Raw genomic sequence first — 16099 nt, 5'->3', positions numbered from 1 at the left:
AAAGATTAATGTACAAATGAAAAATCAGCTGATCGAAAAATACGGTACAAAGGTAAGAAAGGTTTCGCTCGCGAAACTGGATATTTCGCGGTGGTGGCGTTTGATCGAACGAACGGATGGGATCGACGAGGAATTTGCGCAGTGGCTTCGGTCGGCTGGCTTCCGAAAGGAATAGAAAGGTGTCGTCTCGTTTCTCGTTCCTCATTTCTCGGTCTCTTCCTCCTCGTCGAACTCCCCCTCGTCCTCCACGGTGGCTTCTTGGTATTGCTGATATTCCGAGACCAGATCGTTCATGTTCGACTCGGCTTCGGTGAATTCCATCTCGTCCATACCCTCGCCGGTGTACCAATGAAGGAAAGCTTTTCTCCTGAACATAGCGGTAAATTGTTCGGAGATTCTTTTGAACAGCTCCTGGATAGCAGTCGAGTTGCCGATAAAGGTGGCGGACATTTTCAAGCCGCGAGGCGGAATGTCGCAAACGGCCGTTTTCACGTTGTTCGGGATCCATTCGACGAAGTAAAAGCTGTTCTTGTTTTGAATGTTGAGCATTTGCTCGTCGACCTCCTTCATCGACATTCTACCACGGAACACCGCTGCCACCGTTAGATATCGTCCGTGTCTGGGGTCGCAGGCCGCCATCATGTTCTTCGCGTCGAACATCTGTTGAGTGAGTTCCGGAACCGTCAACGCTCTGTACTGCTGGCTTCCTCTAGAGGTGAGCGGCGCAAAGCCAGGCATGAAGAAATGCAGACGCGGAAACGGAACCATGTTGACCGCCAGCTTCCGCAGATCGGCGTTCAGTTGTCCGGGGAATCTGAGACAAGTAGTTACTCCCGACATCGTCGCCGACACCAGATGGTTCAAGTCCCCGTATGTCGGGGTAGATAACTTGAGCGTGCGGAAGCAAATGTCGTAGAGCGCTTCGTTGTCGATGCAGTAAGCTTGGTCGGTGTTCTCGACCAGTTGATGGACCGAAAGGGTGGCGTTATACGGCTCGACCACGGTATCGGATACCTTCGGCGATGGTACCACCGAGAACGTGGTCATTATCCTGTCGGGATATTCTTCGCGGATCTTGGATATCAATAGAGTGCCCATACCGGAACCGGTACCACCGCCCAGCGAATGAGTCAGTTGGAAACCTTGCAAGCAGTCGCAGCCCTCCGCTTCCTTTCTCACCACGTCGAGCACCGAGTCCACCAGTTCCGCGCCCTCCGTGTAATGTCCTTTCGCCCAATTGTTGCCCGCTCCGGATTGACCGAACACGAAATTGTCCGGTCGAAAGATATGTCCGAACGGGCCCGACCGCACCGAGTCCATCGTACCAGGTTCCAAATCGACAAGAATCGCGCGCGGTACGTACTTCCCACCGGACGCTTCGTTGTAGTACACGTTGATCCTTTCCAACTGCAGGTCCGAGTCTCCGTGATAGATGCCGCTCGGATCGATGCCATGCTCGTCAGAGATCACCTCCCAGAACTAATATTCGCAAAAGCGTTATCGAGTGCAAAAGCTGAAAGTCGCACGCGAACGCGAACGCGAAAGGTTAGACGGTAGGTGGTATCATAATAGGGAGCTCGATCTTGATATACCGTACGTCTTTCCGGTCGAAGATAACCCGAGATTCGTCTAACTATTCGCAAGTTTCGCGGATATGACACTAACCTTGGCACCGATTTGGTTGCCACATTGTCCAGCTTGAATGTGCACGATTTCCCTCATCTCTGTATCGTGAGGAACACGGCGGAAGAAAGGAAAAACGTCGCCGAAATTTCAACAAAGGTCAGATCGAAATTGCTGGATCATTCACGGAGGTGATGATGGTGGCGGCGGCGGTGGTGGTGGTGGTCCGTGATCGGTAGAACGTCCAAAGACGAGGCACAGATCCGTGACTCCTCCTCGACTTGACGATGCCCTTGTCGCTAGCACGTCCAATGCATTTCGCGCAAACAGAAACAGACGAACGTTCGTTTCTCCTTGGCGACGCGGAATCGCGTCTAATCGCGATCCTATTCGTCATCAATTTTCATTTCTCAGTGGCACGTCGCAACAATCGTCCGAGTCGATCTCGTAACGACCAATGGAATTCACAGAAAAACGGCGAAGGGAACGGAAACGAATAAATAGTATCTGAAATACCGACAGACAGACGCGCGCATATCTATCTATCCATCTATCGTAGATACGCGACTGATCGTATCTACCAGAAGCGCGTGGCTTGTTCTGCCACTGTTCGATTCACTGCGTTCGTCTTTGTTCCACGACGATGATCAGTGGATCGTCGACGCGTTTGTCAACGGGCAGCACGAGCTCCTTTCCTGTATCCTGTTCAGTTGCGCTCGCGCGTTCAACGGACGGCGAATTCTCGGCTTCCAGTTGGGTCGTGGCAGGCGTTGTTGCTACTTCCGCTGCTGCTGATGCCGCTGATGCTGGCTCCTCTTGCAACGAAGCGGACGGCAACGAACGATTTCCCGGTCGACCGTTCACCAGGAATCTCAGTGGCACGGACTCCGACTTGTTGTTCGAGTCTGCGCTCTCCTTCCTGAAAAACGCATCATCGTCGTTCTCACGCGGAAACAGCGATCGCGAGGACAAAGACAAAGACGACGGCGGCGACGACGACGAGGACGACAACGACGACGATACTGACTTTGGTAACGTAGGGCAGGACCAGAGCTTGAAGTCGGCTCCGAACAACTCGCCCTCCTCGATCGTTTGCGGCAGATGAATATTGAGGGTTTCCGGCAGAAAGATGGACGTGAGAGCTCCGGCGACGCTGAGCGTGCCCATTATGATCAGCGGCAGAACTCTCGAGTAGACCGCCAGGTGAACGATGTACGGGAAAGCGAGCAGCCCGATGCCGGCGATGAACGAGGCGATGCCCATCGCTTGCGATCTCAACACCGTCGGCAATAGCTCGCCGACGAACACGTAGAAGACCGCGAACGACGCGGCGATACCGAACTTGCCGATCATTGCCAGAGATACAGTCACCCATACGGCGTCTGCTGCGACACACGCGTGACACGTGTAAATAGATCGGTAAAATGGACGAACTCGAGAGACAGTGTCTCGCATACCTTCGGGAACGAACATGCAGGAGACGCAAGCGAGTCCGCCTAGAAGCATCGTCAGGCACAATACCCATCGCCTGCCCAGCCGGTCCATAGCGTACCACGTTATCACGTACGACGGTATCTCCACGAGTCCACCTGCAACAACGCTCGCCGATAACCATCGAAAAGGTAGAGTTCCACGTGCGCGCGTACTCTATGTCGTATCTGCGAGTATTCGTGCGCCGCGACGCGCATGCGAAAGTATGTTTACGAGAGACGCTTAGACGCTCGGGCCAAGGCCGCTCGCGGGAAGAAAATATCGTGTTTTACCGATGAAGAAGGCTAGATAATCGGAGACACCGAGATTCGTCGCGTTATACGACAGTCCGTTGTAGACGACCGCGTTTGCCACCCAGTCGAACGCCAGGATGAAGAACTTTTTCCTGATGTTCGGGTTCCTGATCAAATCCATTGGCGTAGCCGCCGGTGGTGGCGATCGATCCTCGGTCTCCGGGTTCGGTTCCGGGTTCTCCCCCGAATTCGTCCCGTTGCAGGACACCCCTTGCCTTCGCAGAATCTCCACCTGAAATCGTCCACCTCTTCTTTCTTTTCTGCCTACGTCTCGCGCGACTCGCCTACTCGTGCACGAAACTTGGAAAACCCGATCGCCGTGCCGTTCGTTACCTCCATTTTTCTAAGAAAGTTGTTCGGCACCGTTCTACCGTTGATCTTCGCCATTCGTTGCACGATCACCTCCGCCTCGTCTATCCTGTTCTTGCTGAGAAGCCATCGCGGTGACTCCGGAATGATCCAGTAGTAGCTGAAGAGAAGAACGAACGGAACCGAGGTAGCCAGTGACAGGGTGAACCAATGCCTGAGCAAGTAGCCCTGCAAAATGGAAAGAAGCTAACGTGTACGGCAAAGTCGCGAGACGGACGAAGGACGGAACGATACGCGTTACCAGCACGGCTAGAAGGGACATCGCCGACGCGAAGAACATGCTAATGACCATTCCGGCGAACGTTCTGTACCTCGGGCCCATCAACTCCAGAGCTGAAAGCAAAATGTCGGAGAACGGAACGGATGGCGAACGCTGCAGAGCGAGAAGCCACGATATAACGTACCTAGTATAAAGGGTATCTGATAAATGGCCGGGAAAGAGAGACCGTTCACGGTCCTCAACGCCGTGTAGATGACGTAGTTGGGGCTGAAACTGGTGGCGATCGAGAATATCACCTCGAGGAAAAGTATAGCGAAGAGCGCCGTCCTCCTACCCCATTTGTCCGCGATCCAGCCAAACACCACGTTCCCAAACAGACTGCCGACGTAGAAGAAGGTCGTAGATGTGGAAGGCCACCAGCTGTTGTCGCATACCAAGTCTAGCTATGTGGATGCAGTCAGCGATTGAAACGCTACGCCCTTGGCGAAAATCTGATCTTCGCGAGTTTCCTCGGATCGCCCGTTAATTGCCACATCGTCGGGCTTATCCGGTTACGGGAACCCCGAACACGGGGTAAAAGTGGCCGTTACGATCGCGAATTTTCGCCGATCTTGACGGATTCGCGATCGATCGAGCGCGCGCCGCTCGTTTGAGATAGATCGCTTGATAAACAGAGAAGGGGCAAGGAAGGGGGAGGGAGACAAAGCCAAACAGATTGCGTTCACGTACTCGAACGCGATGCGATTGCGTTAAGCGTCTCAACCGTTCAACGATATGTATTCCTAGCGCGTAACGCGGCGATGCGCGGGTACTTGCGTTTCGATCGCAGCGGCCGAATTCGCGTTTCTGTCGGCGACTCTGTTGGCCAATAACGGCGCCGCGGCGTGCAAAGAGAATCGGCGGTGATCCGCGCGCGACAAAGGAACGACACGACGATGTAAACACGTCCGAGCAAACGAAATCATCGACATCGAGCGTCGATGAGCCTCGGCAAATAAATCGCGCCGGTGGTCGTTAATAGGTTTAACACGAACTTTGATTTACGCAAATTGCCACTCACGGACTTTTGATGTCTGCGTGAAACGCAAAAGGTAAATTGCATGGAAATGCGGGAGCGCTCACGATACGACGGCATCGAGTTATTGTCAAGGGCAGTACACGCACCCGTAGGACGTTAACGACGAGCGAGCGCGCGTTTTATCACCCTGACACACTTCGAAAACGATACGTGAGCGACTCGCGTCGCTCGTTTTCCATTCTCCTACGTTCGTTCGCGCGATCTACTCGCGACGAAAGCTCGTCTTTCGACTCTCTCGGCTCGGGAACCGGCGGCTCCACCGCGAGTTCCATCGAGCTCGGTTCGCCACGCGGCGACACGGCGATGCTGAATTTTCGGCGTACGTCTGCGCGCTTCGATCTTTCACGAGGCACCGTTCACCCGATAGAAAGGGTCATCGCGTCGGAAAGTTGTACAGGCGGAACGGAAGGATAGGATTTGCCTCGATCGCTCTCTGTGCGTCATACGTCTGCGTAAATCCGGAGCGTGTAAATACGCACAGCACGCACACCCTCCGCGTTGATATGCTCGTGTCGGAGCGACACGCATGGAACGGGCGGCACGCGGGGAACGAGGGGCTCGAGTAGGCCACGAACCAGAGCAAGGAAAGGAAGGGGAAGGGGATGGGAAACGGGAAGAGATCGGATGGGAAAAAGAGGGAAAGAGCGACGCGTGCAGGCCGATTTCTTTTCCGTCGATTTTCAGGCTACGAAAACGTCACGTCGGCACATCGAAGGCTGCCGAACTCGCGATCTAAGTCGCGAGACGCGGCCGCCGTTCGCAGCGGTGATAGCGAGGCGACCCAGTCCGGACCGGAAGTGACGCGCGGAGGTTGACAGGGCAACCGAATTCGATCGTTTCGATCGTTGTTTACGTCACGAGACGAAAAACGCGGACGCCGACGCTCTCGCTCTATCTGTCTCTCCCTCTCGTCGCCCCTCCGATACCCTCGGCAGGAGCGGTGTCGGCAGTTCGTACGAGGCATTTGATGCGACAGATCGCATGACCGGATGCGGGGGTAGGTAAATTGGTCGGCAATTGGCGATGTCACCGGAGAGTCCGCAAGCTATCGGTCGGTTGCTCGGGCCGCTCCTTCTCGGTCCCCGACTCACCTGGCGGCGTGCATCGTCTTGGACGCCCGTCGCGGCTGCGATAAACCCGCGTCGTTTCGAGAGACAGAGAGAAAGAGAAAGAGAGAGAGAGAGAGAGAGAGCCGAGAACCTCGCACCTAGATCCTCGACCCCGTGTGTGTATTACGATCTCGTTACGCGCCGCGACCAGCACGGTTCACCAGCGTTGTCTAATTGCGACAATTTAATAACGCGTTAATGGACCGCTCGCGAACGAGACCACCGCGTGACGAGGCCGCGCGCGACCTCTCTGGCCTCTCTCCTCGTCGCTTTGAGAAACGCGACGTACAACTTCCATCGAACGCGTGTATTCGTGTTTCCGGCTACCACGCACCTCGATCACGAGCACACGGACCGAGAGCCCGTTCGCTCGGTTTCCGACCAATCAAAGAGTACGCGGAAATCGAATGGTCGATTCCGGCCCTCGAGCTTTCACGGAAAGGGAAATTACCGAGCGGAAAGAGGAGGTTAACGGTGGACCGATCGGGGCCGCGGCTGCAACCGGCCGATGACGAGGAACCGAGCACGCGCGCACGCGGTTCCACGAACGGGACCGGCCGAGCTTAACTCGAGCCGCGTTGAGATCCGTCGCGGGAGAACTACGACACAAAGGCCAAGGCGAATTGCCCCGCGAAACGCGAAACTCGACACTCGGCTCGTGCCACGAGCCGCGCGAAATTCCTCGCGACGTCGATTAACGCGTAGGAGAATTATGTAAACGACGTCGAGTCGCATCGAGTTTCGCGATCGGCGAGCAGCGAAGAAGAGCAAAAGTCGAGTTTACCTCGGTGACAAGAGTGCTGTCGTAGTCTCGAGTATCGTAGATCCATCCGTGTCGACACTTGGTCACGGGCCAGTCAGGGTTACCGACCGGTGGCGGTGGCAACCCAGTTCTCGACCTCACCGGCTCCTCACCCTCTTCCTTCGTTGCGTTCTCGAGGACCGCGCGCTCCAACCACGATTCCACTATCGCCGTGTAGTTTACATCGTACATTTTGCACTTGGAGTACTTCTTCACTTTGCCCTCCGACTTCTCTACGTACGGTAGCGAGAGAGCCTTTCTCTCCTCCAACGTCATCAGATCCGTCAGATTTTCCAACTCCGGAATTCTGCACCAATGCTCCGGAGACGCGCTCACGAACACCTGTGTCGGACGAAATACGGTTTAAAGATGCGAAAGCCGAGCGAATGGGAAAAGCTGGCGCTTCGATCGATGGCCACTCACTTGCGAAAACGCGAGGAAAGCCGCGGGAAGAGTGGCCGATATGCAAAGAAGATAGTACATGATATTCTGATATTTGCCCTTCTCGCCCACGTGCACCAACACCTCGTCGAAGTCGATCGAGCTCATGTTTCCGCTGCTGTCGCTTCACCACCGCGTTTCAACACGAACAACCACGACGACACTCTCCTTACGTCGACGATCCTTGGCGATTCGACGGTTACGCGACGACGACGACGACGGCGACGACGACGACGATGATATCGGTTCGAATCACGCGGCATGACCGCCGCCGCGCGTCTTCGAGGGCATGCAGCAGCGGGCGACCATCGGCGCGCACCACCACCGTGTTCCTCTCCTCGGAATCGCGCTTCTCCGAAACGTTTTCGCCCACCGAAAGTCCCTGCTATCGAACCACCGGATTCCTCTTGTTTCCTCACCGATAGCGCCGCTTCTCCAACGATCATTCGACCGCGATCGACCGACGACGCGTCGAGTCGCGCATCGCAATCGCGCGCTCAATCTACGCGATCTACGAGAACGCGCGATAAATAATCGGCTCTAACGTGTCGCGATATCTCTGACTGGACGAGGCCGACCACGATCTACGTTCGACGATTCTATGTCCCGCTACGAAGGTAACGCGGCGCTTCCACCACGGAACGCTTCTGCTGCTTCGAATTCGGAATCGCGTAAAGCGCGGCGAACGCACGTCTTCGCGCGTTCTTATATGCCGCGAGCATAGCGCCGGCCGCGATCAGCCATTGCCGCAGAACACCTCCTCTCTTCCAATCCTCCCGAGCATCGTCTTCGACGGCGTCCCTCCGCCTCTCCGCCGCCGCGCCGCCGCCGCCGCCGCTACCGCCGCCGCTCCGATACACCGCTTCACCGTCGTCTTTGCTCAACGCCGATCTTCGCCGACCCTACAGCTAAGCGCAATTTTTCCGTGCGCCACCATGCGCGCCGATTCTTCGGATCGCGCGCTCCAACTCCTTTCTAAGCTTCCTTTGGTCCCGCGTTCCTCTTCCTCCGCTTGTCTCCTCGTATTCGTCTCCTCCGTCCGTTGGATCTTCTACCTGCCACGCGATATCCACTCAGATCATAACTTCGCGATAGATTCTTCGCATTCGGCCTAGCCGAGAGACAGGAAAATCGCGAAAGATAGAGAAAGAGGGCAGTAGTACGGGTTGGCGACGCGATTTTGCGGCTTTTCTTTTCTCAACGATCTCGTAGACGAACGTTCGGGGTTACCAGCGCGCTCGGCGTCGATGTCGCAACGAGAACGGAATGCGAACCTCGTTTTCTCGTCGGTGAACGAACGTGTGCGCGCCGTTACGACTAACGAAGCGTCGTGATTCGACTAAACGTATCGTAAACCGCGAGGAAACGGCGGAAACTAACCGAGACGAGAACGTCTCGACAATTTGTCCGTCCACGCGACGACGGTTCAGTCGGTTGGCTGGCCGGCCGGAAAGGTTGCAGAAACGAGGGACGCGGATCGGTCGGCCACGCTGACGTCCTTACTCTCGTCTCGTCGTTTCCTCTCGTTTGTTCTCGTGTCGAGATTTTTTGTCCAACGGGTCTTCGTTCTTATCGTCTAAAGGAAACGCGACACGACCGTACGCGAGAGTTCGTGTCCTCGGTGACGACCGCGACGACGTCGTCCATCGTCAATTGAAATCGTCACGACATCCGCCATGACGACGAGTCATCCGTTTCCGATTCCAGTCTGTCTTCCAAACCGAACCATCCTAGCCTATCTCCTCGATGCTACCTGTTCGCGTATCTCGAACGTCCGCGATCCATTTTGGACCCGGATTCATCTCCACGTGACGCACGCGGCCGCATCCTCGAGCCTCTCGTTGCTCTCTACAATTGCGAGTGACGTCACAAACGCAAACAACGTCATCCCGCTTCGCACGCCGTCTCGTACCCGCTCGTGCTCGCTTCCTCTTATTCGGGCCAACGCGCGGCCAACCTTATCGTTCTTGTTTCTCTCCCATTTCCTCTTTTGCCGTTCGCATTCCACGCTTTTCGTCTCTCGTCCTTCGTCTTTCACCTTAAAGCTTTTTAATTCTAACTCTGATTTCATCCATAGGCTCTACAGGATCGACATCGATCCGATATACATTTTAATCTCAGATAAAAATCAAATTTTTACGATTTTCGTCTAATCGTTTCGTTACGCAACGCGATAACGCGAAACCGCGCGTTTCCCGTCTCGCGCGCCTCTTATTTTCCGCATTTCAATCGCATCAGCCCGCTTTTCCTTGTCCCCTTTGTCGCTCCGCGTTCCCTATTTCTCCATTCCATTCCCGTTGTCGTTGCAAAGAATTTTCTATAGATCGATGACGACAATCGGCAGCTTATTCTTCGCCGTAAACAGTTTGTTTTTACGACGATCGACCACGATAATCTCACGAGAACGCCAAGATAACGCACCGACGTAATGTTATATGGCTGCGCGGTTTTTGCTTTTGCTACCGGATAGTTAAACAACTCGATTTATGGCAGCGTTGGCAGCTCTCGTCAAAATTTTTCCATCCGATTAGCGAGACATCGCGTGCTCTTTTTCATCTCGAACGCGCTCGTGCTTTTGCGAGTAAAGCCGCGCGGCGATCACTCTATCGTATCGCTGCCGCTTCCGATTTCTCTTTCAACCGTTCGCGTCCGCGCGATACAAATTTTTAAATCGCTCTCGACCGATATTCATCCGTTTCCCTGCGAGTTACTCGCCCCGCCTAGCCCCCTAGTTTCGCTACGCGTCGCGTCTCATTTCGTTTCAAGCTTTTTCTCACCTTCTTTTGCGATTTTCGTCTCGTTTTTCATACGCTATAGCGCGAAAAACTCTCCTATTGAAAATCTTACCGATCCAGGCAGACAATCTTTCGGAGAAGATCCTTTCGAGATTTGTTCGATGTCACTGATCCGACGAATCGACGTGAAATACCTGCGTAACGTCGTTATTTACATCGCGGAACCAGCTTCCGAGCACCCGCGTGCCAATTTCTATACAATTCAAATAAGGAAACTTACTAGACGATTCGATCACTGCACACGATTCATCGTTCACGGGACACCCGTGTCTGTTCATCCGCGATATATCGATTCACTATCTTCGATTCTTACGACCGCGTTCGACGAGTATCGATTCGATTCGGTTGCTTTTTTCCAAACGAGATCCCGTTTCGAATACGCGATGCTTCGTATATCGTCGTTCATTCTTGGATTTCCACGTTCGCGCGTCTCTTTGGTCACCTTTAACCCCCGCCTAGTGCAACCACACGCTTCTCCTTATCCAAACTTCTTTCTCGACCACGCTGTTTCCCGCGTATCTTCCTTTTCTTTTCCCCCCTTTAACACTTTCGCTTCCTCTCGCTCCCTCTCTCAACCTCCCTCTTTCTTTCCTTTCCTCTCCTCCCCACCCTTTGTAGTTTGTTCGCTCTCCCTCGACACAGGATAGACCGACGACGGCGGTAGCTACCACTAGAAGGAGCAAGTAGCCTCCATCGCGAACTGAAACTGAAGCAATCGTGGATACAAGGGGTCCGTCCACGGTATCCCATCCTCCTATCTATCGTTTCGAACGTCCCCCTTGGACCCACTCTCGTACTCTCACTCCGTCTCCGTCCCCCTTGTTCCACGCTTCTTGATCCTCTCTCGGTCTCTCTCGCGTAAACCGTCCTATACGCTTCCCTCCACGATCCTCCGGGACTCTCCCTTACCCTCCTCTTCGCCTCGATCGCCACTCTCCTATCGCACTACACGCTCGACTACTATCTCGACTATTAATATAAAAGAGGGTTCCTCGACACTCGCCGCCCGGTAATTGTACGGCGTGTACCACAACCGGACCTCTATCGCTCACTCGAATTTACGCGTACACTCGCGCTAATTCTTTCCTCCTCCTCTTACTCCTCCACTTCTTTCTATGTACTTACACCATTCACGTATACACCCCTTTATGCAACCCCATCTTCTTCCTTCGTATTCATCGAGGTACATCCAAGTACCAATCACGCCGATCGCTTCGAGACCGCTTCGCTTTTGCCTTCTCTTCTACATGAATCGAAGCTCAAAACGTCTATCTCTTCGATCGATTCTAATCTCAACGATCTCGATCGATCCCACTCGATTTCGGCGTAAAGTTGCAAAATAGAGTAACATACAACACGTTAAAGTTACGTTTTATGCATTTTTTATATGTTTAGATCGTACTCCGTCGCACGTTTTCTTTTCCTTTCTGTGGAGAAATTAAAAAAACATGTATTATGCATGTGCTATGAAACAACTGCTCGAAAACATGTTCGTTTAAGTAAATTCAATGGGGCACAAGATGTCCCGCGCCCTATACGATTCACATCGAGACGCGTTTCCATGGTAATACAACATGGAGGATAGAAACACAGGCATATTGCGTGTTCCTCTAAAATATGTCGAGCATGTCAGGTTGAGAGTCAAAGCGGGGCTTTTGCATTTCTGTATTTTTTATTCTATCAAGATGTGGTAAGCGGTAATACGAAAATGCCTAAGGGCGGTGAAATTTTTAGCTACAAAGCGAAAAAGCCAAATCACGTAAGAAGACTGGACTTTGGCCAAACGAGTCTAACCTCAGACGTGGTTAACCAATTTCGGGATGGTGTGTTGTTAATTGATAGAAACCTAACGGATATACCATGTACGAAAAGGGGCAAATTTGTCTCCATACAGGATGAAACTTGCATCGATTATGCTTTGCCTACGAAAGAAACATCGTACTGGTCACCCGTTTTGGGTACATCTGTCTCCTCGAGAATCGTCTCTACGACAACTTCGCCGATTTTAGGTAAGCGGTTGGTAAATAAACGGGATTAAGAAAAAATTGTGATTGTGAAAGCTTGATTAATAAAAAAATCTTCTTTCTTTTCTGTCGAAGGTAGTAGAAAGCGTATAAAGCTGGTCAATACCAACAGGAAAGAAAATATCAGAAGAAATTTATTTGAACCTCTGTCCGACACAGTTCCTCTCAATGCTTCTCCGATACTTGTAGGAAACTCTCACAAGAGAAACAGAAGAAAAAAGTCACAACGCAAAGTCCTAGATCATATTGAAAATATACAAGTAGAAAGTAACACAGTATCTCCTGTAATTTGTACCAAAGTATGTAATAAACCAAAGGAAGTTGTATCTCCTGTTTTGGGTAGCCGTTCTTATTGTTATAAGCACAAGCAAAGGAAGCCAAAGAAGGAACACGATAAAGTAACAGATAACTGTGTAAGCTCTAGCGTAAATACCACTGATGCTTGTAGCTTGGTCGATAAAGGTAGTTTGAAGGAAGAAAGCAAGTGGGAAATGTTATGCAGCCAAAAGCTATGTGCATCGATGATAGAGTTAGAAAATTATTTCGAAGACGATAACTTAAACCGTGTACCCTTGTGCGAAGATTCAAACATTTCGAAAGACTCTGTGGCATCGGATTCATCGACGATTAAAACACAATTAAATATCGAGGATAGTCCAAAGGATGGGGAAGATATCGTGAAAATTGAAACTGAATCTAGTTCCGAAGACTATGATGGCAAAAAAGATGGTGCATATATAAGCAACGATTCCGACAAAGATTCTAGCGTTTGTGATTATATAGAAGACACGGATACACAACACGTAGGTTCATTTTGTAAAGTTGCGTCATTACACTCGCAAACATCCGATACAGATTCGGATGACACGTTCTATTCGAAAGCGGAATTATGTCCGGCCCCGCTTTCCAATGTACGATGCTCCTCTCAGAACATTTCTCAAACTTCGACGCAAGTTGCAGATACCAAGTCAGCGAGCCAAACTGAAATTATCATTAACGCGAAAACATCACCATATGCTATGCATACAGTTTCGTCTACAGTGCAATTAACTATTTTAGACTCTGGGAAAAAAAGGAGGAAACCAAAGAGGTAGTTATAAATGAATATTTGTTGTTATTTATGATTATAAATATAACAGCGTTGTTTATGATTATAAATTCGTCGCTTCTTCATTTTTCATTATAGGGGTAGTTTGATGGAGAAACTGCAGTCAATGATTAATAGACAAATATCGTTTGTACGTATATGGAGACATCGACTAAAACAAGGAATGAAACAAAATCTTTCTATACCATGCGTTACCGTTTCTGTGCAAACAATTATAACGCGTTTTAATAGGCAATTTTTGGAGGGAGTTGTGATCGAGGATCCATTCAATTTGTTATCGCACGGGGAAAGAAGTAACTCCGACAAATTCATAAATATTATGACAATTCCCGATATAGTAGGTAGAATTGAAATGAAACTCGAATGCCTAGTACAAATTTTTCCTCCGTGGGAAACTCTAGACGACAAAGAATCAACGTTGAATGTGACCTACATACGTGTTGTACCTAACTGCCAGACAGACGGTCAATTGTATAAAGAAAACTTGAATCAGTCTAGAACGTTGTTTATTAAAGACTTTCATTGTCGGTGTATCGATGAAAACAGAATGTTCGCGACTTGCAAAAATCGTTTTAACAAACCAAACATTATTGAAAAACTATTCATCGATTGAACACTACCGATAGAGATAAAAATTCAACGGCACATTCTTCGGTCGAACGTTCTACTGTTTCGAATGAATTTTTTATTTACTCTTGTTATTTATCCATGTACATCGTACATGATGTGGCGTTTGTTAATACTGTTATTATTGTTATTTTTTCATAATTGGCTTGTTAATCTTTGTTAATGGGGTTATGAAGAATTGTCCGTTGATCCAGAAGAAATGATATGTTAACTTCGCAATATAGGCTATTTTTGTACAGTCTGTTATCTATCGCAAATTTGCTCTAGTAAATCATTCGTTAAACGAAACTGACATCTCTGTTTACTTTGCATTTCTATGTGTTTACGTTACCCTGTATCGTGCTCGACGCATAATGCATATTACACACATACAGAATACAGATGCCTGCATACGAGTAGAGTAGAATTGACTTTTTTAAAACGAAAATCGTCCGATAGATGGCTGGTTTTTCTGGCGCAGGACGCCTTCCGTAATATCGTTAGAACTTCTTTTCCATGCGTGCAGTTTTACAATAATTTTGACAGTTTTCTTAGCTTTATGCAATCGAGAGGATCATAAAGGAAAAATATCTAAGACGTAAGTATTTACGTAACCAATATCTCATCCTACGCCTTTATAGTTTCTTATCACCCTGTTGTCTGACGTTTTACTTGACGTTTCTTTTTCATATATATATATATATGTAATTATAGATTTCATTGCGATGCAATCGTTTACTTGATACCCGCTGTATACCTTTGTTGTACCTTATCTTATTTTCCCATAACTTTTTCCGAATGATTACTTACCGTAGACTAATTCAGCTAATTTAACCTAACATAACCTAACAAAATTTGGCGTTTACGATAACGTGTATTACTTTGCCGCAGGAATAAAAAATGTCGATAGCTCAAGATCGACCAGAACTTTACGAAGAAGTGAAGCTTTACAAGAATGCTCGAGAAAGAGAAAAGCACGATAATCAAGCTGACTTGTATGCGGTTGTGAACACGTTGCAGCATTTGGAGAAAGCTTATATCAGAGATTGTGTAACTCCAAAGGAGTATACGGCTGCGTGTAGTAAATTATTGGTGCAATACAGAGCGGCTTTCAAACAGGTACCAGAACTTTGTAAAAAACTTGTCAGCATTAACTATTACGCAGTTGTAAACTCTTGTTGTTTATTCGTTCAGGTGCAAAGCGATCAATTTCCCACTATAGACGCGTTTGCCAGAGCATTTCGATTAGATTGTCCAGCCGCGCTGGAGAGAATCAAGGAAGACAGACCGATAACTATAAAGGATGACAAAGGAAATACATCTAAATGCATCGCAGATATTGTTTCTTTATTTATTACGTTAATGGATAAATTGCGATTGGAAATCAAAGCAATGGATCAATTGCATCCAGATTTAAGAGATTTAGTGGACACAATGAATCGGCTGAGCATATTACCGAGCGATTTCGATGGCAAAGAAAAAGTGGCGGAATGGTTGCAGACTCTTAGCAATATGTCCGCTTCTGACGAGTTGTCCGACACTCAAGTCAGGCAATTGATCTTCGACTTGGAAACATCTTACAATGCTTTCAACAAAATTCTTCACAATTCTTCGTAATATCGGTAGCTTATTTCGCACCGTATCGAAACATACGTCTATAGGATACTCGCATCATCAATCGCTGCGCGATGGTTCTTCTTTGAATGTTTCGTTTCGCGTCTTTCTTTCAGACCATCACAAAACTGTGCGCAAATATTTTCTACGCGATTTTTTCTTACGATAAGACGTGTACGCGATAATATAACGACGACTGTATCATATAAAACAATGTACATATACATGCTATCAATTGAAAAAATATAACTAATCGTAGGTGCTTGTTATTATGTACGTATTTTATTTATATCCTGTTTCTCCAAGTGCATCTGTTTCAGGGATAATTCGCTGGAAGACCTGCGTAGGTCTGAGAAAATAAATCTATTGTATCTGAAACACGTATTGCATTTATCAAGCAGAATCTCTGGCTCTTCTGTTGCTGTGTTAAAAGAATAGTGAGAATAAGTAGTCGATACCCGATAAGATGAGCAGATTTTCTTCCCACCAATCGCACGATAAAGACTCGTAAACGAGGCAGAACAGG

The 16099-nt window shown here is 49.5% G+C and overlaps 3 protein-coding genes across 9 annotated transcripts; 1 reads left to right on the top strand and 2 right to left on the bottom strand.

Moving 5' to 3' along the window:
* Positions 1 to 63: 63 nt before the first annotated feature.
* Positions 64 to 1805, bottom strand: LOC122566982 (tubulin beta chain-like). The gene is made up of 2 exons (XM_043725006.1): positions 1666 to 1805; positions 64 to 1479 (listed from the first exon to the last, which is right to left on the bottom strand). The coding sequence occupies exons 1-2, from the start codon at positions 1720 to 1722 to the stop codon at positions 202 to 204; spliced, it is 1335 nt and encodes a 444-aa protein (XP_043580941.1). The 5' UTR covers positions 1723 to 1805; the 3' UTR covers positions 64 to 201.
* Positions 1806 to 2222: 417 nt separating this feature from the next.
* Positions 2223 to 11067, bottom strand: LOC122566973 (organic cation transporter 1-like). 6 transcript variants are annotated; one of them, XM_043724982.1, is made up of 10 exons: positions 10442 to 11067; positions 10274 to 10355; positions 7409 to 8481; positions 6968 to 7327; positions 4181 to 4439; positions 4018 to 4109; positions 3741 to 3944; positions 3387 to 3639; positions 3081 to 3212; positions 2223 to 3008 (listed from the first exon to the last, which is right to left on the bottom strand). In XM_043724982.1, the coding sequence occupies exons 3-10, from the start codon at positions 7532 to 7534 to the stop codon at positions 2239 to 2241; spliced, it is 2196 nt and encodes a 731-aa protein (XP_043580917.1). In that variant the 5' UTR covers positions 7535 to 8481; positions 10274 to 10355; positions 10442 to 11067; the 3' UTR covers positions 2223 to 2238. The 6 variants fall into 6 exon arrangements, with proteins under 6 accessions (XP_043580917.1, XP_043580920.1, XP_043580921.1 ...); XM_043724985.1 differs by having other exon boundaries at positions 2223 to 2542; positions 2651 to 3008; positions 10274 to 11063; XM_043724986.1 differs by having other exon boundaries at positions 2223 to 2542; positions 2651 to 3005; positions 10274 to 11058.
* Positions 11068 to 11798: 731 nt separating this feature from the next.
* Positions 11799 to 15845, top strand: LOC122566988 (vacuolar protein sorting-associated protein 28 homolog). Of its 2 annotated transcripts, XM_043725015.1 has the most exons (5): positions 11799 to 12230; positions 12321 to 13335; positions 13432 to 13701; positions 14859 to 15078; positions 15154 to 15845. In XM_043725015.1, exons 1-5 carry the CDS (start codon positions 11930 to 11932, stop codon positions 15574 to 15576), a joined length of 2229 nt encoding a protein of 742 aa, XP_043580950.1. In that variant the 5' UTR covers positions 11799 to 11929; the 3' UTR covers positions 15577 to 15845. The 2 variants fall into 2 exon arrangements, with proteins under 2 accessions (XP_043580950.1, XP_043580949.1); XM_043725014.1 differs by lacking the exons at positions 11799 to 12230; positions 12321 to 13335; positions 13432 to 13701 and adding an exon at positions 13970 to 14557 and having other exon boundaries at positions 14851 to 15078.
* The last annotated feature ends 254 nt before the right edge of the window (positions 15846 to 16099 follow it).

This window comes from Bombus pyrosoma, linkage group LG4, assembly GCF_014825855.1.
Source record: "Bombus pyrosoma isolate SC7728 linkage group LG4, ASM1482585v1, whole genome shotgun sequence".
NCBI classification, from domain to species: Eukaryota; Metazoa; Arthropoda; class Insecta; order Hymenoptera; family Apidae; genus Bombus; species Bombus pyrosoma.
The sequence above is the reverse complement of the archived record's forward strand: the minus strand, read 5'-3'. Positions and strand labels throughout refer to the sequence as shown.

Coding starts and splice junctions, on each gene's coding strand:
- LOC122566982 (XM_043725006.1), bottom strand. CDS start 1,722: ATGAGGGAAATCGTGCACATTCAAGCTGGACAATGTGGCAACCAAATC. Junction 1,480..1,665: donor GCAACCAAATCGGTGCCAAG/GTTAGTGTCATA, acceptor TGCGAATATTAG/TTCTGGGAGGTGATCTCTGA.
- LOC122566973 (XM_043724982.1), bottom strand. CDS start 7,534: ATGAGCTCGATCGACTTCGACGAGGTGTTGGTGCACGTGGGCGAGAAG. Junction 7,328..7,408: donor CTTTCCTCGCGTTTTCGCAA/GTGAGTGGCCAT, acceptor CGTCCGACACAG/GTGTTCGTGAGCGCGTCTCC. Junction 4,440..6,967: donor ACAGCACTCTTGTCACCGAG/GTAAACTCGACT, acceptor GCATCCACATAG/CTAGACTTGGTATGCGACAA.
- LOC122566988 (XM_043725015.1), top strand. CDS start 11,930: ATGCCTAAGGGCGGTGAAATTTTTAGCTACAAAGCGAAAAAGCCAAAT. Junction 12,231..12,320: donor GACAACTTCGCCGATTTTAG/GTAAGCGGTTGG, acceptor TTTCTGTCGAAG/GTAGTAGAAAGCGTATAAAG. Junction 13,702..14,858: donor CCCGATATAGTAGGTAGAAT/TGAAATGAAACT, acceptor GCAGGAATAAAA/AATGTCGATAGCTCAAGATC.